The sequence below is a fragment of the Prosopis cineraria genome, unplaced genomic scaffold (genome assembly GCF_029017545.1).
Source record: "Prosopis cineraria cultivar Desert tree isolate PC_DT_omini unplaced genomic scaffold, ASM2901754v1 PC1, whole genome shotgun sequence".
Taxonomy (NCBI): domain Eukaryota; kingdom Viridiplantae; phylum Streptophyta; class Magnoliopsida; order Fabales; family Fabaceae; genus Prosopis; species Prosopis cineraria.
In genome coordinates, this window is record NW_026555332.1 from 54,980,172 (window position 1) to 54,996,212 (window position 16,041).

At 31.4% G+C, this 16,041-nt stretch overlaps 1 protein-coding gene, 1 long non-coding RNA gene and 3 other non-coding genes across 5 annotated transcripts; 4 read left to right on the forward strand and 1 right to left on the reverse strand.

Moving 5' to 3' along the window:
- Window positions 1-1,930: 1,930 nt before the first annotated feature.
- On the forward strand, window positions 1,931-4,505 carry LOC129313517 (uncharacterized). The gene is made up of 2 exons (XR_008593989.1): window positions 1,931-3,865; window positions 4,107-4,505. It is a non-coding gene; the product is annotated as an uncharacterized LOC129313517 (long non-coding RNA).
- On the forward strand, window positions 2,172-2,273 carry LOC129297025 (small nucleolar RNA snoR1). Its single transcript, XR_008590092.1, has one exon. It is a non-coding gene; the product is annotated as a small nucleolar RNA snoR1 (small nucleolar RNA).
- Window positions 2,786-2,866, forward strand: LOC129296962 (small nucleolar RNA R12). The gene has a single exon (XR_008590066.1). It is a non-coding gene; the product is annotated as a small nucleolar RNA R12 (small nucleolar RNA).
- LOC129296656 (small nucleolar RNA SNORD24) lies at window positions 2,983-3,065 on the forward strand. The gene has a single exon (XR_008589857.1). It is a non-coding gene; the product is annotated as a small nucleolar RNA SNORD24 (small nucleolar RNA).
- On the reverse strand, window positions 4,358-7,864 carry LOC129313510 (cinnamoyl-CoA reductase-like SNL6). Its single transcript, XM_054956699.1, has 5 exons — window positions 7,457-7,864; window positions 5,772-5,938; window positions 5,134-5,328; window positions 4,896-5,049; window positions 4,358-4,804 (listed from the first exon to the last, which is right to left on the reverse strand). The coding sequence occupies exons 1-5, from the start codon at window positions 7,710-7,712 to the stop codon at window positions 4,509-4,511; spliced, it is 1,068 nt and encodes a 355-aa protein (XP_054812674.1). The 5' UTR covers window positions 7,713-7,864; the 3' UTR covers window positions 4,358-4,508.
- Between the last annotated feature and the right edge of the window lie 8,177 nt (window positions 7,865-16,041).

The following is a 16,041-nucleotide window of genomic DNA, read 5'->3' on the forward strand; positions in this document are numbered from 1 at the left end:
GCATTATAATTAGTTTGAACCATGATATTTTATTTAATGTTTTCTAATTATTTATCATGTAATGTATGCTCACATTTAACTATTTATGAACCTTCTAGCATGCCTCCAAAAGAAAATAACAATAAGCAATACTTGAATTGGACACGAGTGATGGATGATGCATTTGTTGATACTTTTTTATATCAACATGATATTAGCAATAAAGTAAATGGAACATTCACCACTGCTGCATATGATTTCATTGTGAAAGAGTTAATTGCTAAATTTAACATTCCTTTTGATAAAGAGAGGATAAAGAATCGATGGAAAACTTTAAAGAGAAATTTATCTAAAATTTATGAGATTTTTAAAGGCAGATTAAGTGCCCATCAACACATTTATGGGGTGCAGAATATCAAGTTTGGGTGCACTTATTGAGGTTAGTTCATCTAATGTTTTATGTGAAGATATTTAAAAAAAAAACTCAAATTTATGTAAATCTACCTCATTTTCTCCTACTTAATAGTGAATTTTGTTTGAAACTTATCATTTTAGTTGGAGACATACTCTTTTTTCCAACTATGAAAAGACGATCATTTTGTGTGGAAATGATAAAGCAATGAGGGAAGGATCTTAAACTACTAATGATATGTGAAAACATTGCCACCAAATCAATGAAGACAACTTAAATGAAACAATAGGTAACATGAAAAATATTGCTACCAAAAAAGAGGTGGTAACAGATTATGTCGAAGCTCTTGATAATAATGTTGATCAAAATAACTCATTTGGAGCTACTAGTAGTTCTAGTAAAAAGAAGCAAAGGATGGGTTCCAAAAACGATAAAGACTCTAACTTAGCTAATATTAAAGGGGTCATGATAGATGTTGTGGAAGCTATTAGAGAAGGAAATCAAGTAGTGAAAAAAAACTTTAAAAAGCTCCCACAATTGTCTAGAGAAGAAATTTGGAATATGGTTAAGGATTGTGGCTTTTTATCAATCAATATTACTAAAATTTATAGAGTTCTCATGGGTGATGTTGACCAACTAAAAACATTTGTAGAATGCTCCATTAATGCACGCAAGGAATTGTTATTAGAGATCATTAAAGACATTTGAATGTCCCTTTATTTCATTTCAAGCACCTTTTCTATTATTATATGGCACTATAAAGAACATTGTTATGCTTAACATGTGATTTTGATATCTTGAATATTTTTTATATCTTATGGAATTACTTATAGGAGAATATTGTAATGACTTTTGTTAGTATGTAATTTTGATATTTTTTATATTTTATAAAATTAACTATATACTTTATATGTTATCAAATTTTGCCTTAGCATGTTCCATAATTACAATGTCCTAGACTATAATGTTTTTTTTTTAAATTATGTTAATGTAATCAAGTGTTCTTTTAAAATTTATTTATTTGAAAAAAATGCTATATTTGGGCCACGATCTTCACCATGGCTCTAGGAACGTATTTTATAAAAATTTAAAAACTAAAAAGTGTACTTAAATAGCATATATATAAGTAAAGGTATATTTGACAATTAATAATCACCTTCCCTTCCCTCCAAAATCAAATAAAAATTATTAAAATACCTCCCCTCCTTTTCAACTAAATAAAAATTTTTAAATCATATCTCCTCTCCTTCCCTCACCTAACCTCCCCTTCCCCCCTCTCCCTTCTTTTTCTTTGAATCAAACACTTAACTTAAGGGCCCTGGTGCAGTTTGACATTTTGGAATTTAATTCCCCCCCTCGTTGATTTTCGTCGCATTTGGGCTAAAATAATCAAGTATGACCTAGAAGGTGGAATTGTGGTCAGTTTTTTGGTTTTTGGTAGAATCATTGCCATTTCTAGTGTTCACCGTCACCAACTAGGGAGGTACACGGACCAGGCCCAGTAACCACGCACGAAAAAGCCCATCGGTAAATGTTATAGGTTGCCTCACGGCGCCCTCAAAACCCTAATACAAATTCATCCCCGAGCACCCGCCTCTATAGGGCGATCGCGATCGCTTCTCAAACCCTAGCACGGTTAGCCTATTTAAAGGTTTGATTCTTTGATTTATTTCTCGTTCTCTCTCCAAATTCCTCCCCTTGCCTCAAATCGCTGGTATACCCCTTCGATTCCCCTCGATCTAAATTGGTTCTGTATTGTTTTGTGACTTATTCTGAAGCGGGCGAAGATGAACATTGCTTAATTCTGACACCTCTTGTATGAGTTGAGTCTTTTTCAGAATAAAAGACTCTTCTTTGAGCACCGATAGCAACTCTCTGAGCCTTATTTATATCCGTCCTTCCGCCATCGTGTTTCTCTGTTTTTATCTAATTCCTTTCTCAAATAACAGGACTTCGCCTAATATTGCAATTCTTTGGCCATGCTTTGGGACCGAGGAATCTATCGTTAGGCTATATTGAATTTATTTTGCGCATGTATATGATTATATATATGTTGGCTGCCTTAAGCTCCGAGAACCTTTTTTCTTCTCAATAGGGTTTTTCGGTGACAAGGTAGACACAATCTTTTCTGTTCAATTGTTGAATAAGTTGTCATACACAGTCCCTTAATTTGAATATAAGTTATCGCATTGGTTGATGACGTGTTCAAGACTCAGAAAAAAGTGTGATGGATTGTCGTTGATTTTCTTGGCACATGATGTTTCAACTAGGTTTAGGGCTTTTCTATGTTTGGGCACAAACAATTTTATATGTTGTCTTTGTTCACGCATTTTCCAATACTTTGAATTTTTTCTTTCACGTTTTTATATTCCTCATGGACACGGTATCATATGGTGTTGAATGATGAAAAAAATCAGACGGATTCCCATTGATATTGTTAATACATGATATCGCAACCAGCTACTTCTGACAGCATCATATGCATATTTTTTTTTTGGGGTCAAACATCATATGCTTATTCATTCGCCTTGTTTTCTTTGTTTCAATATCTCTCTGGTATTTTATGCGCCTTTTGGATTAGTGACTTGTTCGGCCGATGATGTTAGAAAATATTTGCTACTCTTGATGGGCCGCAACCATCTGATGATTCTTTTCCACCAAGATCTCTGAGGCCTCGTCTATGCTTTTATATCCTGTTTTGATTTAGTACAGACGTTTTTAAACATGCGTGCTTAGATTTGCAGGCTTCATGGGCAATGGAGATGTATATTATCAGTTCTGAGTTGTTGACCTCTTCCGAACTGACGAGTTTAAAGAAAATGATTCTTTATTGGTTGTCTATGTATAATTGTCATGGAATACAGTTTTTACAAAATTATATCTTAAATGAACATTGATCTCTGGAGTTTAGATTTTACCCCCTCAATGCAATATGGTAGGTTGGCGGATTGCTTAGCCCAAATTAGGTGTTCAGATTGATTTGCAGGAATCATAACTCCATAATGCTGTGTTATTGTTTAATATTCTTTCTGTTTTAAATTATAATATATTTTTAAATGAATTTTTACATATTAATAAAGTTCATTGAATATACTTTATAACTTTATTTTTTTAAAATAGAAATATAAACTTTTAAAAATGTTCTTTGTTTAATACTCTAGTGATGAAATAATATTAAAGGAGTAGAATATATGAAAAAAGTAATATTAAAAATTATTATTAATGAAATTTTATTTTTATTAAAGTGTTTTATATTTTGAAATGTTTAATTTTTTTAAAAGTATTTTATAATTTGTGAGGATGGATAGAGTATTTTTTATGAAAACTCCTGAATTCACCTAGGCGACCTGGATCCTGGGCCTCCACTGGCGCCGAGTGTAGTCAAGTTGCAGCAGCATGTTTGGTCATCGGTGGCTTCCCTGTTTTTAAGGCAGTTTAGTAGGGAAGTATGCTTGAAGCTGGTTATAAAGAGAGGTGAGAATTGAGAAAAATCAATGGACATATTCACTCTTAATGTTCATTTCAATACATCTAACGCATCAACTAGAGTTGGAATGATGCGTTTCAAATTAGCAAGACGCCATAATAATAATGGAGGCAAGAAGTTAAGTCGTCAAAATAAGTTGTATCTGAGGTTTAATTTTGACCCCACAATTTCTTGATTGAATGGCCGTAAACAGCGCGCGATGTTAGCTGATATGGCGCGTTTTTGCAGGTCGAAAAAAAAGATGGCGTGTTCATTCTCATTTGGGAAAAAAGTCTCAAGTGCCATTGTGATTGAACCTGCTTGAATAGATTTCATGCCGAATCTTTAAATTGACGTAAAGTGAATTGATTCTCTGATGCAGAATTATAGCGATGTGAATTGATTCCTTCTAAGAAACATCCCTAGGTGTTGCTCATGTTGTTGAATCAGTTATGTCTCACCTAAGGGGATCAAATAGGCCAAAAGAAAAGGTGAGATCATAAAGCAAAATTGAATGACTACCATGAATTATAAATAAATTAAATATTACACCCGAGGAACACGAGCAGCAAGGCTCATCCAGGACTCCCCCCGTTTTCTACAGAGGCGTGACGAACAAATAAAACAGGGGTGACAGAGTATCATTATCATCTAATACTGGCTGTAGCACGTGAGTGGCCTAGACATGAGCCTGCAGAGTTTCTGATTTGAGAGGGCAATCCTGTAGGGGTGAGCGGGCGTTTGATTGCCGCATATCTTGTCGACTGGCATGCCAGTCTGCTTGGCTAGCTTCTCTGCCTCACGTGGGCTATCAATCACTCTGTCAAAGCAAACGTATCTGCCGGACGCGGTCCCGTCCATTGCCTTGTAAACGCACACATGAGCTTCCGCTACTTTGACCACGTCCACAGTAGCCAGCAATCCATGGGAATACATTTCTTGGGCTCCTGCAGCATTGGGGAATTGTGAAGAATCAGCTTCTATTAATGTAATCAAGAGAAGTGCACGAACAACAGAGGGTGTGGTCAGTGGAGGTACCTTTGAGATAAGCAATTGTTGCGGTTGGATTTCTGCGGCAAAATTCAGGGCCCGTGATGAGTGCGGGGCAGATGGTAGCGAGCTGCAAACCCTGTTCTGCAGCTATTTTCCAAGCCCTCTTCTCCGCCCTGGTCTTCCCCAATGCATACCACAGCTGCCACATTTGCAGACACCAAGAAGCATTAGCTTAGCTACAACAAAAATGCAACGGCAACGGAGGATGTTGTCGTTGTATTACCTTGCTGTCAATGCAGAGGGATTCAGAGCTCCAGGAGGCGTGGTTAATGACAGAGGGGACGTCAGGTCGGGCATTGTCTTGCCATAAACACGCGGATAGCGACGATGTGAAGACGCATTTCTTCACGGAAGGTGTTGTAGCGCATGCTTCCATCACATTCTGAGTCGCTCTAACTTCGATCTCTGCCATGGATTTCTGCACATCTCACGCATGCAACTGATCAGCATATTATATTGAACCATGGACATGCCATCAAGCATTGAAGGGACGGAGCATGACGTTTACTCTAGTGGCATGTGGTTTGGTAGGCATTATGGGTGAAGATGGTTTTGCCACCTCGCCCAAGAAATAGCCAAGCTTTGCGTGTCACTCTCTCTAGGATAAAACTAATCCAATTAACACAAATGGTATTTGATTTTCGTAACACGTAAAAGATATTTGGCTTTACAAAATTTACCCCTTACTAAAATCAATGACTACCGTAAATCATATTTATAAATTATAACATAAGTATGTCACAAGGTAAAAGCATGGATAATTAACGAGAAAACATGGGAAACAAGAGAATGATTGGTGGTAAAATAAAAAAAAAGAATATTGAACTAGTCATAGTGAGGAAGAGGGAGAGAGAGAATTACAGTGTAGCCAGAGAGGCCGGCAGGATCGGTAAATGCGGAGGTGTGAAAAACGCCACGACAGCCGTCAAAAGCAGTGCGAAGGCTCTGCACATCGGTGAGGTTGGCCATCACCACTTGCAAGTTGTCTCCTCTCGTCCTCTCCATCTCCCTCAATTTCTCCATGTCATCTGCACCCATTCATTTCATTTACCAAACAAACAAACAAAAAGGAAACAATAAATTTCATACTTTTTCCCTTTCACTTCCATTATTCTTTCCTGTCTTTATCTCCGCCGCTTCTTTATTTTTTATCTTTTTATATAGGAGGTAGTCGACAAGTCTTATCGGACGCCTTAATTTAATAAGGGCCACGCACTTCACTGATCACAACAATAACTACGCACAATGACAAGTACAGCCACTTTGTTTCGGAGACGTAGCCACTTCCTCCTCTTTCAAATTTGTACACCCCAATCTTTGAAGCATTCAATTCAAACTTGATCCATTTATATATTTCATAAATGATAAAATAGCCATCAACCGCGATGCTGACTTCCTCCTATTTTTCTTTGATATTTAAGTCGTTTCTTTCTTTTTAAATATCAAAGAATTTCAACACCTCATCCGATTTAAGAAAATCAATTGACCATGATAATTACATAAATGTTTGGACTAGAATACTTTTATAATTAATGTTTACTTTTTCCCTCTAATCTAACGATGCTATCTGTCTATGAGGCACAATTTATAAAAATGTAATTAATTTTTCCTGAAATTTATATTTTTACTTGTAATTAAAAAAATATGTACAGGTAGTATGATGATTATCGGATGACCTCTAACCTAACCACGGTGTTAGGAAACACTTTTCCCTGGAAGATGAAACGAGAAGAACAAAACTAATGAGCGAAACCCACAAAAAAAAAAAAAAAAAAGGCTCGGATCCTGTGGCAGCCTAGAACGCATAATTTTCAAGTGTTGCCGTGCAGATTCTTCCAATCTCCGAGTTTGCTGCAGCTACCCAACCCCGTATGCATTATTCAGAACTTTCTACAAAAACCGGTAATAAACCCCACATGTTTCGGCACTCAAACATTAGCATCCACGCTGCTGACACCTCCTCTGCGTGTTTTCTTAATCCAGTTCACAAATAATTTTAAGGCAACTTGTACCTTCTAATTTTCAATTTCCTAATTTTCTTCAGAAACTAGGACGGCCGGATGAACCAACCGAGAAAGATTATAAAACTTGACATGCTGAAAAATGTGCCGCCATCAAGTTTGATGAGGAATTAAGTGTTGACATTTTTGGGTTCCTTTTTCTTTTCCCAATTCCCATACCTGCCCCGACCAAGTCACATTCATTTGGCTCCGTGATTTCAAGATCTCCGGTTTCAACCATATTTGACATCAACAAACACCTAACCTAACAGCCCAACTTACATGTTTGTACATTTCGTTGCCTATTCTTTTCACGGACAAACTCCCGGTAAAATTTATTTCAGATTCCAATTCCTTTTGTTCAGTACCATCAAGATACCAGTCAGTCTCAGTTACACTTGAACATGATGAGTTTAAAACGAACCCCAGAAGAAGAAAAACCTCCAGAGAAAGAGAGTGATTTCGACATTAAGAAATTTATGACCGGAAATCTGATTAATGTCAGGAGGGAATTCAATTGAAGAAAAAGATGAGTGAATAAATTACCTGAGTTATGCACAGTGATGCGAACAGAGTATCCCTGAAGCAGGAGCTGGTTGGCTAGAGCCATACCCAAATAGGAAACGCCGCTTGTGACACAAACCATGGTTCCTTCATCCCCGCCGTCAGCTTCCAGAGGAAGAGCGCTTTTGGGTAATCCCTCGTCGTCCTTCCTCCGGTGTAAGGCGGCGCACGCCACCACGGTGCGGCGGAACTCCTCCACCTCGGCCTCCCAGCTCTCCACCGTCGGTAACAGACCCATTTGCGAGCGACGGCTGATCAATGATCAAGGACGAGATCAGAATCTTGGGGAGGGAATTGGATATGAGGTTGGGGAAGAATCGAGTTTAGGTTCAGAGCAAGAGGAAGAAGATGAGAGGCAGATGGGTATATATAATACGGCAGGCACAGTTTCTGAGGATTGCTGAGTGTTATATAGATGGACTCGCCCCAATGTGCCCAGTCAGCGTTTGATGGTCAAAGTACTCGCCTGACTGTGGAAGTGGAACCATAAAACGATGCGTACCCACACATTGTGTATACATTATATTATCATATATGCAAACTCTGCAAATAATGCCCCTTAGATAAGGTATTGGGAAGGGAACCCGAAGTGAAGCAAGGAAATTACTATTACTTTGACTAGTTAAAAAAGGCCCCATGGCCTTCAAGCTCTGTGGCATGTAAGTGGAAGATGGTTCAATCCAGCTTGCAAATCTCAGGCTGTTAATACTTTTTTCCTCTAATTCAAATAATAATAATAATAATAAATAATAATAATTTTTTAAATATAATAAATAATAATTTGATTTTGAAATAAATAATTCATAAGTTTCATTTAAATATTTACAACTTTTCTTTTTGTATTTACAATAATGCAACGGTAATAAAAAAATTAACAATTTATTTCCAACAAAGATAATTTGATAATTTAGATAAATTTATTAATGACAAAAAAGTTTATAGGGACTTTTGAAAATTTTGACATTTTAAAAAATTAAATTGTCATTTATATATTTCAAAAAATTTTATTATCATTTTAAAAAAAATTATAAAAATACAAGATAATGGAAACATTTACTATACCAAGTTTACTTATTCTGTTGGAATCTTATAAGCATCAGTACTGATTTTTATTTGTTAAAATTCAGTTGTGACATAAACTACTATAATGAATAATTCTGAGGCAAGTGTACGACCCAGCTACACAAAAATTATAATAAAAGATTAAAAAAGTTATAACAATAACTCAGAAATTACACAAAAAATAAAAAATTTAGTTGTTTCTGTAATTTTTGAACTCATTTTCTGATTAATTAATAGTTAAAGTTAACTTTATTAATAGTAAAGGTTAAATTATATTATTTTTAAAAAATGATAAAATAATTTACATAATAAATGAGTTCAGAATTTATAATAGTAATAGATAAATTATATTGTTTTTAAAAAGTGAAAAAATAATTTATAAAATAAATAAATTTAAAATTTATAGTGATATTAAATTTAAAGTTCGAGAATAATTTGTTCTTTTACTCTCTAATCGGTTGGTTAAAAAAAGTTACTGGTGTGTGGGTATGGGTATGTGTGTTCAGGCAAGTTAATGTTACTTGATACCTATATAAATTTCTCTTCTCAATATGCAAATTTTTATTTTTAAATATTACTGATGAAGTCATTATCTTTAGAAAAGATATATATACACACACACACATTCCCTCCATTCAAAAATATAAAGCACTTTTTAAAGGGTTAGATGTTCAAAAATATAAATTATTTTTAATCTTTTGAAGTATAATTATTGTCTTTTTTTCAACAATGCCCCTATTGATAGTGACTTTGTATTTATTATAGGGTGTTTAATAAAGATAAATATAACAAATAAAGTTAGATTAAAAGTAAGTAACTATTTTATTAAGAATGAGATTCGGTTAGAAATTCTTTACATTTTTAAATAGAGAGAGTATTATTTTTTTCTTTTTACCTGTAGTTTCAATTACTAATATACTTTATAATAAGTGATAGATAAATTTATGCAATGAACTAAATAATAAATATAAAGGTTAAAATAAAAAAATTACACATGCAAACCTATTTATATTTGAATCAAAGTTATTAAGAGAAAATGCTTATTTTTTGAATAAGAGGAAGTACTTTATCAATAACTGTCAATATCAATGCTAATATACAATATATAATTTGTAGAAATTACAAACAAGTCTTATTTAACCTTAATAGTTCTTGCATCAAGTAGGAGGCCCCTTTTATAGACCCCTGTAATGCAAATCACAATATAACTAAACACAATATTGTAAAGTCTCCATACCTCAATTGACCCACCTCTCTTAATATCCATGTAGGTGTTTTTTTTTTTTTTATCGACAAAAATTTAGGTAAATCTGGATTTCGAAAATTCACAAAATTTGGGACATGGCTCGAGAGTTTTTGTCCTTTTCTCTTTCTTTGTTTCTTTGATCTCACCTGTGTTTTTTCTGTATGCCCTGATTCATTTTCCAGTTTTTTGCCTTTAACTTTTTATCTTGCGGCTCCTCTGCATTTTAAGCACGGATTTCCGTTGGTTAGAAAAATAAACTTTCACCATCAGTAATTAATATCTCTATCAATATAAAAAATAAAATTTATAGGAAGTGACTTTATAAATAGCTAAAATCATTACTGTGCCAAAAAGGGGTTTTAGAATATTTTTATATCTTAATTATTTATTCAGAAATACCAGCTATTATAAACTTACATACAATATAACTTTACTCTTCAATATTTAAAATAGTGCACTGGCTCCTTGCCTTTAAAAAAACTAAGTTTAATCAGTAATTAACCAAAAAATGACAAAAATAAATTTAAAAATATAAAAAAGATTCATAAAATTGTAAATAAGTATCCTATAAAAAATCAATATTAATTAAATTCTAAAATATAGTTGGTCAAAATCATACTTTACTTTTTTCACACAGATAAGAAATATATATATATATATATATAACTTAAAGGACTTATTTATATTAATTTTTTAAAGGATATTTATGTGTAATTTGATGGCCCAATTCTTATAATTTTTAAGATTCTTTTTTATAATTTTTTGATTAACTAATAATTAAAATTATTTTTTTTGACAATATGACATGCAGTGTACTATTTTTAAATATTGAAAAGTAAAATATACCATAATTAAATTTAAGATATCAGGTGTTGTTGAATAGGATAGTCGTTTAATTTAAAACAGGGAGACTTGCTTAATTCCCAAACATTTTATAATAGGTATAATGTAAAAAGAATCGATCCACCTAATGAAAATAAAAAATTCTTGTCAGAAATAAGAGCAGGAGTTGACCTCTAACATGATTGATATCCGCGTCATTTGTGTTGGTATTAATGCTAAGTTACAGGCTCATTCGCGAGGGGAAAAACACGTTCACCCAGATATAGGGAACATCAGCATGCCCCTCCTCAATAATGACACACACAAATCAGGGAAAAAAAAAAAACGTTCACCCACAACATATAATGTGTGTTTAGATTAAAAATTTTAAAATTAAGGCTAAAATCAACTGAAGTTGAAAAAAATGTTTGTGATTTTAATGTAATTTATATTTAGATATTTTTTTTAAAAGTCAGTTAAATAAATTAAAATTTATTTAAATCATTTAATTTAAAAACTAGTTGAGATATATAATGAAAAAAATAGACATTAATTTTTTTATATATATTTTTGTAATTAATATGATATTTTCAGGAAAGAATATTAAACTTACAATTAAATTTTTCAGAAAGGTAAAATTAAATTATACAATTTTAATTTAGTCAGAACGTCAAAGTGTTCATTTGATTATAAAAATAATTAATTAAATGATAAATTTTAATAATAATTAATTATATTATAATAAAATTTATTTAGATATTTTTTTTAAAATTAATTTTAACAGAATTAAAGATATTTAAATAATTTATTTAGAATTAATTTTAGTTGTGCAAATTATTATAAAAAATATTATCTTTTAAAATTAAATTATTGATAAATTTGTATCTAATATTTAAAAACTAATATATATTATATAAATTATTTATTTGATTAATTATAAAAATTTAAATTATATTAATATTAACAATTTTAATTTACACAAATAAATCACTCAATATATATTAATTCAAATAAATTTAATAAAAGAGAAAGATTTTATTCTTAAATATCAAACGTTAATTTTACAATAGTTAATGAAAATAATAATATATAGGTTGATCTCTGATAACATCGTGAATATAAACTATATCTAACGAAAATGTTAAGTACTGTTTAACAATTTTAGCAACATAAAAAATATAATAATATAACAAATGACACAAAATCTCTCTCTCTCTCTCTCTCTATGCAAACCTTTGTAATAATCTTTACAATGATCCTCAATTTTAAATTAAATTAAATTAATTTTTTTATCAATTAATATTTTATTTAAATTAGTTTTATAGCAAGTGTTAAATGGAGGGTGATAGTTAGTAGAAACTTATGCTAATAACTTTTTTTAGGATTAAAAGTTTAATTTTTACTTTAAAAAAGAAAAGAAAAAAGAGTTTGGTTTTATTTTTATTAAAATTTATACCTTTTTTATAATTTTTTCTTGACTATTGCTTTGTAATTTTTCTCATATGTCTTTGTAATCTGAACACAAAAACTGCCCCTTACAGCTTTGCAAAAAAATCGAATTTTTAGAAAAATTACCGTTTGAATAATTTTTTAAAGAGAAAAAATTGATTAATGAGCTATTCAAATACATACAGATAAGTTTTAAATAAATTATTTAATTTAAATTAGTTTATAAGTATTAAATTTCATGAATTTATAAATTTAACTTTCAATTTTATAATTTCTTTATGATGAATTTATAATTTATTTTTTAAATTTTAACATAGTTAAAAAATAAATAAATTATTTTTTATTTTATAAATGTTTCTAGAACCTTCAACAGCCACGCTCTCTTTATTTTATAAAAAAAATTGTTTTGTTTGAAATAAGGTTAAGCAACACCCCTGCTAACAAATATTTAACCCTTAGTTTAGCCCCTTTTATTAGATAGAGCTCTCGTTAGTAAAATAATAATAATAAAAAAACGTTATTAAAATAATTTCTCACACATCTATCGAATAGATAATAATTTTTATTGACGGCCTTTTTCTTTACAAAATGCAAATTTTTATTTTTACATTTTTTTATATTTTTCATCTTTTTCACTTTGTTTAAAAAAAATTAAAGCATGCCTAATCGTGACTATTAAAATTTAGTAAAATTTTTATATTATATTTTATAATGTATTTTTTATTTATGATATCATAATAAAAAATTAACATATTTTACTCCCTCTATTAAAAGATGTAAAGTACTTTTAACTAAATATCACTCTTCAATAACGTAGTCACTTGTCTTTAAATTAATCATATCTTTTTATATTTGTCACTATTTAATAGGATATTTTATCCTAAAATAAATATAAAGTAATTATTCAATGGAAACATTTTTAAAATAAAATAATAATTACACATTAAAAAATTAAAAATATCTTATATTTTTTAAAAAAGAGACTATGTCGCATTCAAGTTGATGAATTTTTTATTTACGTAGTTTCCAAAACTTTTTCATTAATAATAAGTTCATAAATAAATAAATAACATGTTTATATTTTATAGTGAACAAAAATAATAAATTGTAAAATTTAAAAAGATGTCATTAAAAATAATTTATTATACATTTACCCAGTGAGTAATAAATTTTGCTGGGGACTTTTAGAGGGGAAAGACGTGCAACTTTTTTTTTTTTTCAAGGCCTTTTCTAACCACAGAATCTCTTGCAAAGCTATGTGGCCAGAGTTTTCGACTTAAAAATTTGTAAGCCTTGGCGTGAGTCCAAACTTTCATGGAAGTAAAATTAGGTCTCTGTTTTAGCAAGAGGAGAAGCTATGTATTATAATATTTCCTATAAAATTCAGTAGATTATAAGTTATTCAAATGAGCATAAGCTGTATTTATGTTTTATTTTGTATTGTGTGAAAATATGTTAACACAATTAACAAGTGTTTAATCTCACTTTTTGCCTTATATTTTATGAGGTTCATTGGTTGATTTTAAATTAGTTTCACAAAAAATTCTACGCTTTATACAATTATTAGTCGTGCATTCGGTAACCAGTCTCATTGCATGTAAATCTCATCTCCTATTTTATCATTTGTGTCGTATTTGAGTAGTTGAAAATAAACTGAGTAGATTCAAGGATTAATTATTATTGTATTTTAAATTCACAACAATCCACGGAAACACTTTGTTTAATTATTACTCGGAATATTAACACAATATGCCTATTAACTCTATTTCATGGAACTGGCTGATTGTGACTTTGCTTTAATTTGCCTTCCAAAGGCATGGTGAGTTGGTGACCATGTTAAAATTGGATAATACACAAGACAATGATGGAGCAATGGGAAAGAAAGGCATGTTTAGTGACAATAAACAACTTAATCAGTTATGCTCTTTTAGGACTCACAACATGGTTTAATATTATGATTTATTAATCATTTTCCTTTTTTTTCTAAGAATAATCAAGACTATTTAAATTATGCTTTATTTGAATTTAAAAGAAAAATCAAAAAGACACCAGGATGGTATTTATTATTTTATTGAGTTTCACATCTATGTGACTTTATTTATTTATTTTTCTTTAATTACTCCATCATATATTATATTAAGGCCTCTAAATTTCATATTTTAATGCACATGCACTTATTCTAGAAAAGATCTTCCAAGGCACAAGCGAGAAGCACAAAGGCCCGCTGCATACTATTTCTATTCAGTTATTGTAATCATATTTTATTCAATTTAAGATCAATAAAATTTACTAAAAAAAAAACAGAGCAATTATAATGTGTTGTGGCCTACTAAAAGCAGACCATAACTTGTCAGAAAGATACATATACATCTACATAACACCTGTTAATGAACAAAAGAAGGGGGCGTGGGGAAGCAAATTTCTCCTTAAACCTGTAAATCGGGCGGGATTGCCTGTAGCTATATCGATGAAGATTCATGGTCATACATATTTGCGTAGGTAAGAGCTTGACTTTCCTAGTACATTATATTGTTTCAAAATAATTAGAAAAGTTATTTCGTGTAAATCACAGGAAAATATAAGCGATGGGGGGGGGGGAATCCTGAAACGATCCAGTCACACACGCCAAGCTTAATGTATTGCATGAGAACCCTTAAAAATCCGTAACGAAATCATACTCAAAATCAGCATCAGAGAAAGAGAATGACCAAACCTTTGGCGCCACCTGGGGCTTCATGAGCGCACATGTACGTGTTCAATTCACCTGCTGGTTTTAAGGCCAAGCATGAGATAAATGTTGAAAAAAATGACAAAACGGCATATTTAAATCAAATTCGTGGTCGTTTATACAATATTAATTACAGCAATTACCCAATATGACACGTTTCATGCCCACAATCTTTTTCTTTTTTTCTCTTTTCTTTTTGTTTTTGAAAGCCACATGATCCCAATCCATTTATAAAGAAAACAACAGATCCTATAGTCTATCATATATTATTGCTGGCCAAATTAGGACAAAAAGCGTATATATTCGATGCAATTATGTCCACAGACACGAAGACGTCTAGATAGACCATATCTGCAGTAATATATTAAACGGATACAAAATAATAAGGAGAGGATAAATAAAGAATGAAGATGGGGACGGGGCAGGGTGAGTATGAATTGGAGATCGAGGCCGAAAGGGAGAAGGGCCAGCTGGTTTCAACGATCGTGGACTTTTGCTTTTTCTTTCCTTTTTCTTTTTGGAATAAAAAGACTTGCTATGTTATAACTTATTATTATCACGTGAAGACCTAGAATCTAAAGAAACGTGACGTGCATGTTCCTTTATGCCTACCAATTCTTCTCCCCCCTTTCTTCCTTCCACATTCCATGCACACTTAGTTATGGTTTTATATGTGTGTATAAATTGTATTCATTTACCCACCCATTCTTCTAATTATTTTCCATTCTTTTGATCCGCCACGTTTATTTTAAATCAAAAACTACATTCTAAATACCGGCTAGAGTAATGAGTTACAGGTGGAGCGTATAAATTGAAATAAAATAAAGAGTAGAAAGAGAAGGGGGGGTGTTGGGGCGATAATAAACCAAAGTTGAGATGTGAAGGGTAAGATGGTCACGTGGACAACAACCAGAGCGAGGGCGGGGGTAGTGCAGCACGTGATTGTTAGTTGGACTGTTGACCCTCAACAGCCAGTCAGCCACATTCCTTCCATGCACCTTACTTTTCCATGGCCCCAATCTCTTTATAGGACTTGATGTTTAAAAATATTAAGTATACCACCAACTTATAAAAGACCTTATTTCTTTAAGATTGTGTATATTTTCAAACATTAAAGATATTTTTTTTATATTTCTTGTTAAAATTTTAAAATAAATTATAAATGCATTATTATGAAATTGTAAAATTGTGAGTCCAACTTATAAATATTTAAAATTATTAAGCTTATTATTATTGCAGGACTAAAAATTTTTATTGATA

Excerpts from the sequence above, each read along its gene's own strand:
- LOC129313510 (XM_054956699.1), bottom strand. The coding sequence starts at position 7,712 with ATGGGTCTGTTACCGACGGTGGAGAGCTGGGAGGCCGAGGTGGAGGAG. Across the intron at positions 5,329-5,771 it reads CCGGCCTCTCTGGCTACACT|AAATCCATGGCAGAGATCGA; the intron begins GTAATTCTCTCT and ends TGAGATGTGCAG. Across the intron at positions 5,050-5,133 it reads CCCTCTGCATTGACAGCAAG|CTGTGGTATGCATTGGGGAA; the intron begins GTAATACAACGA and ends CAAATGTGGCAG.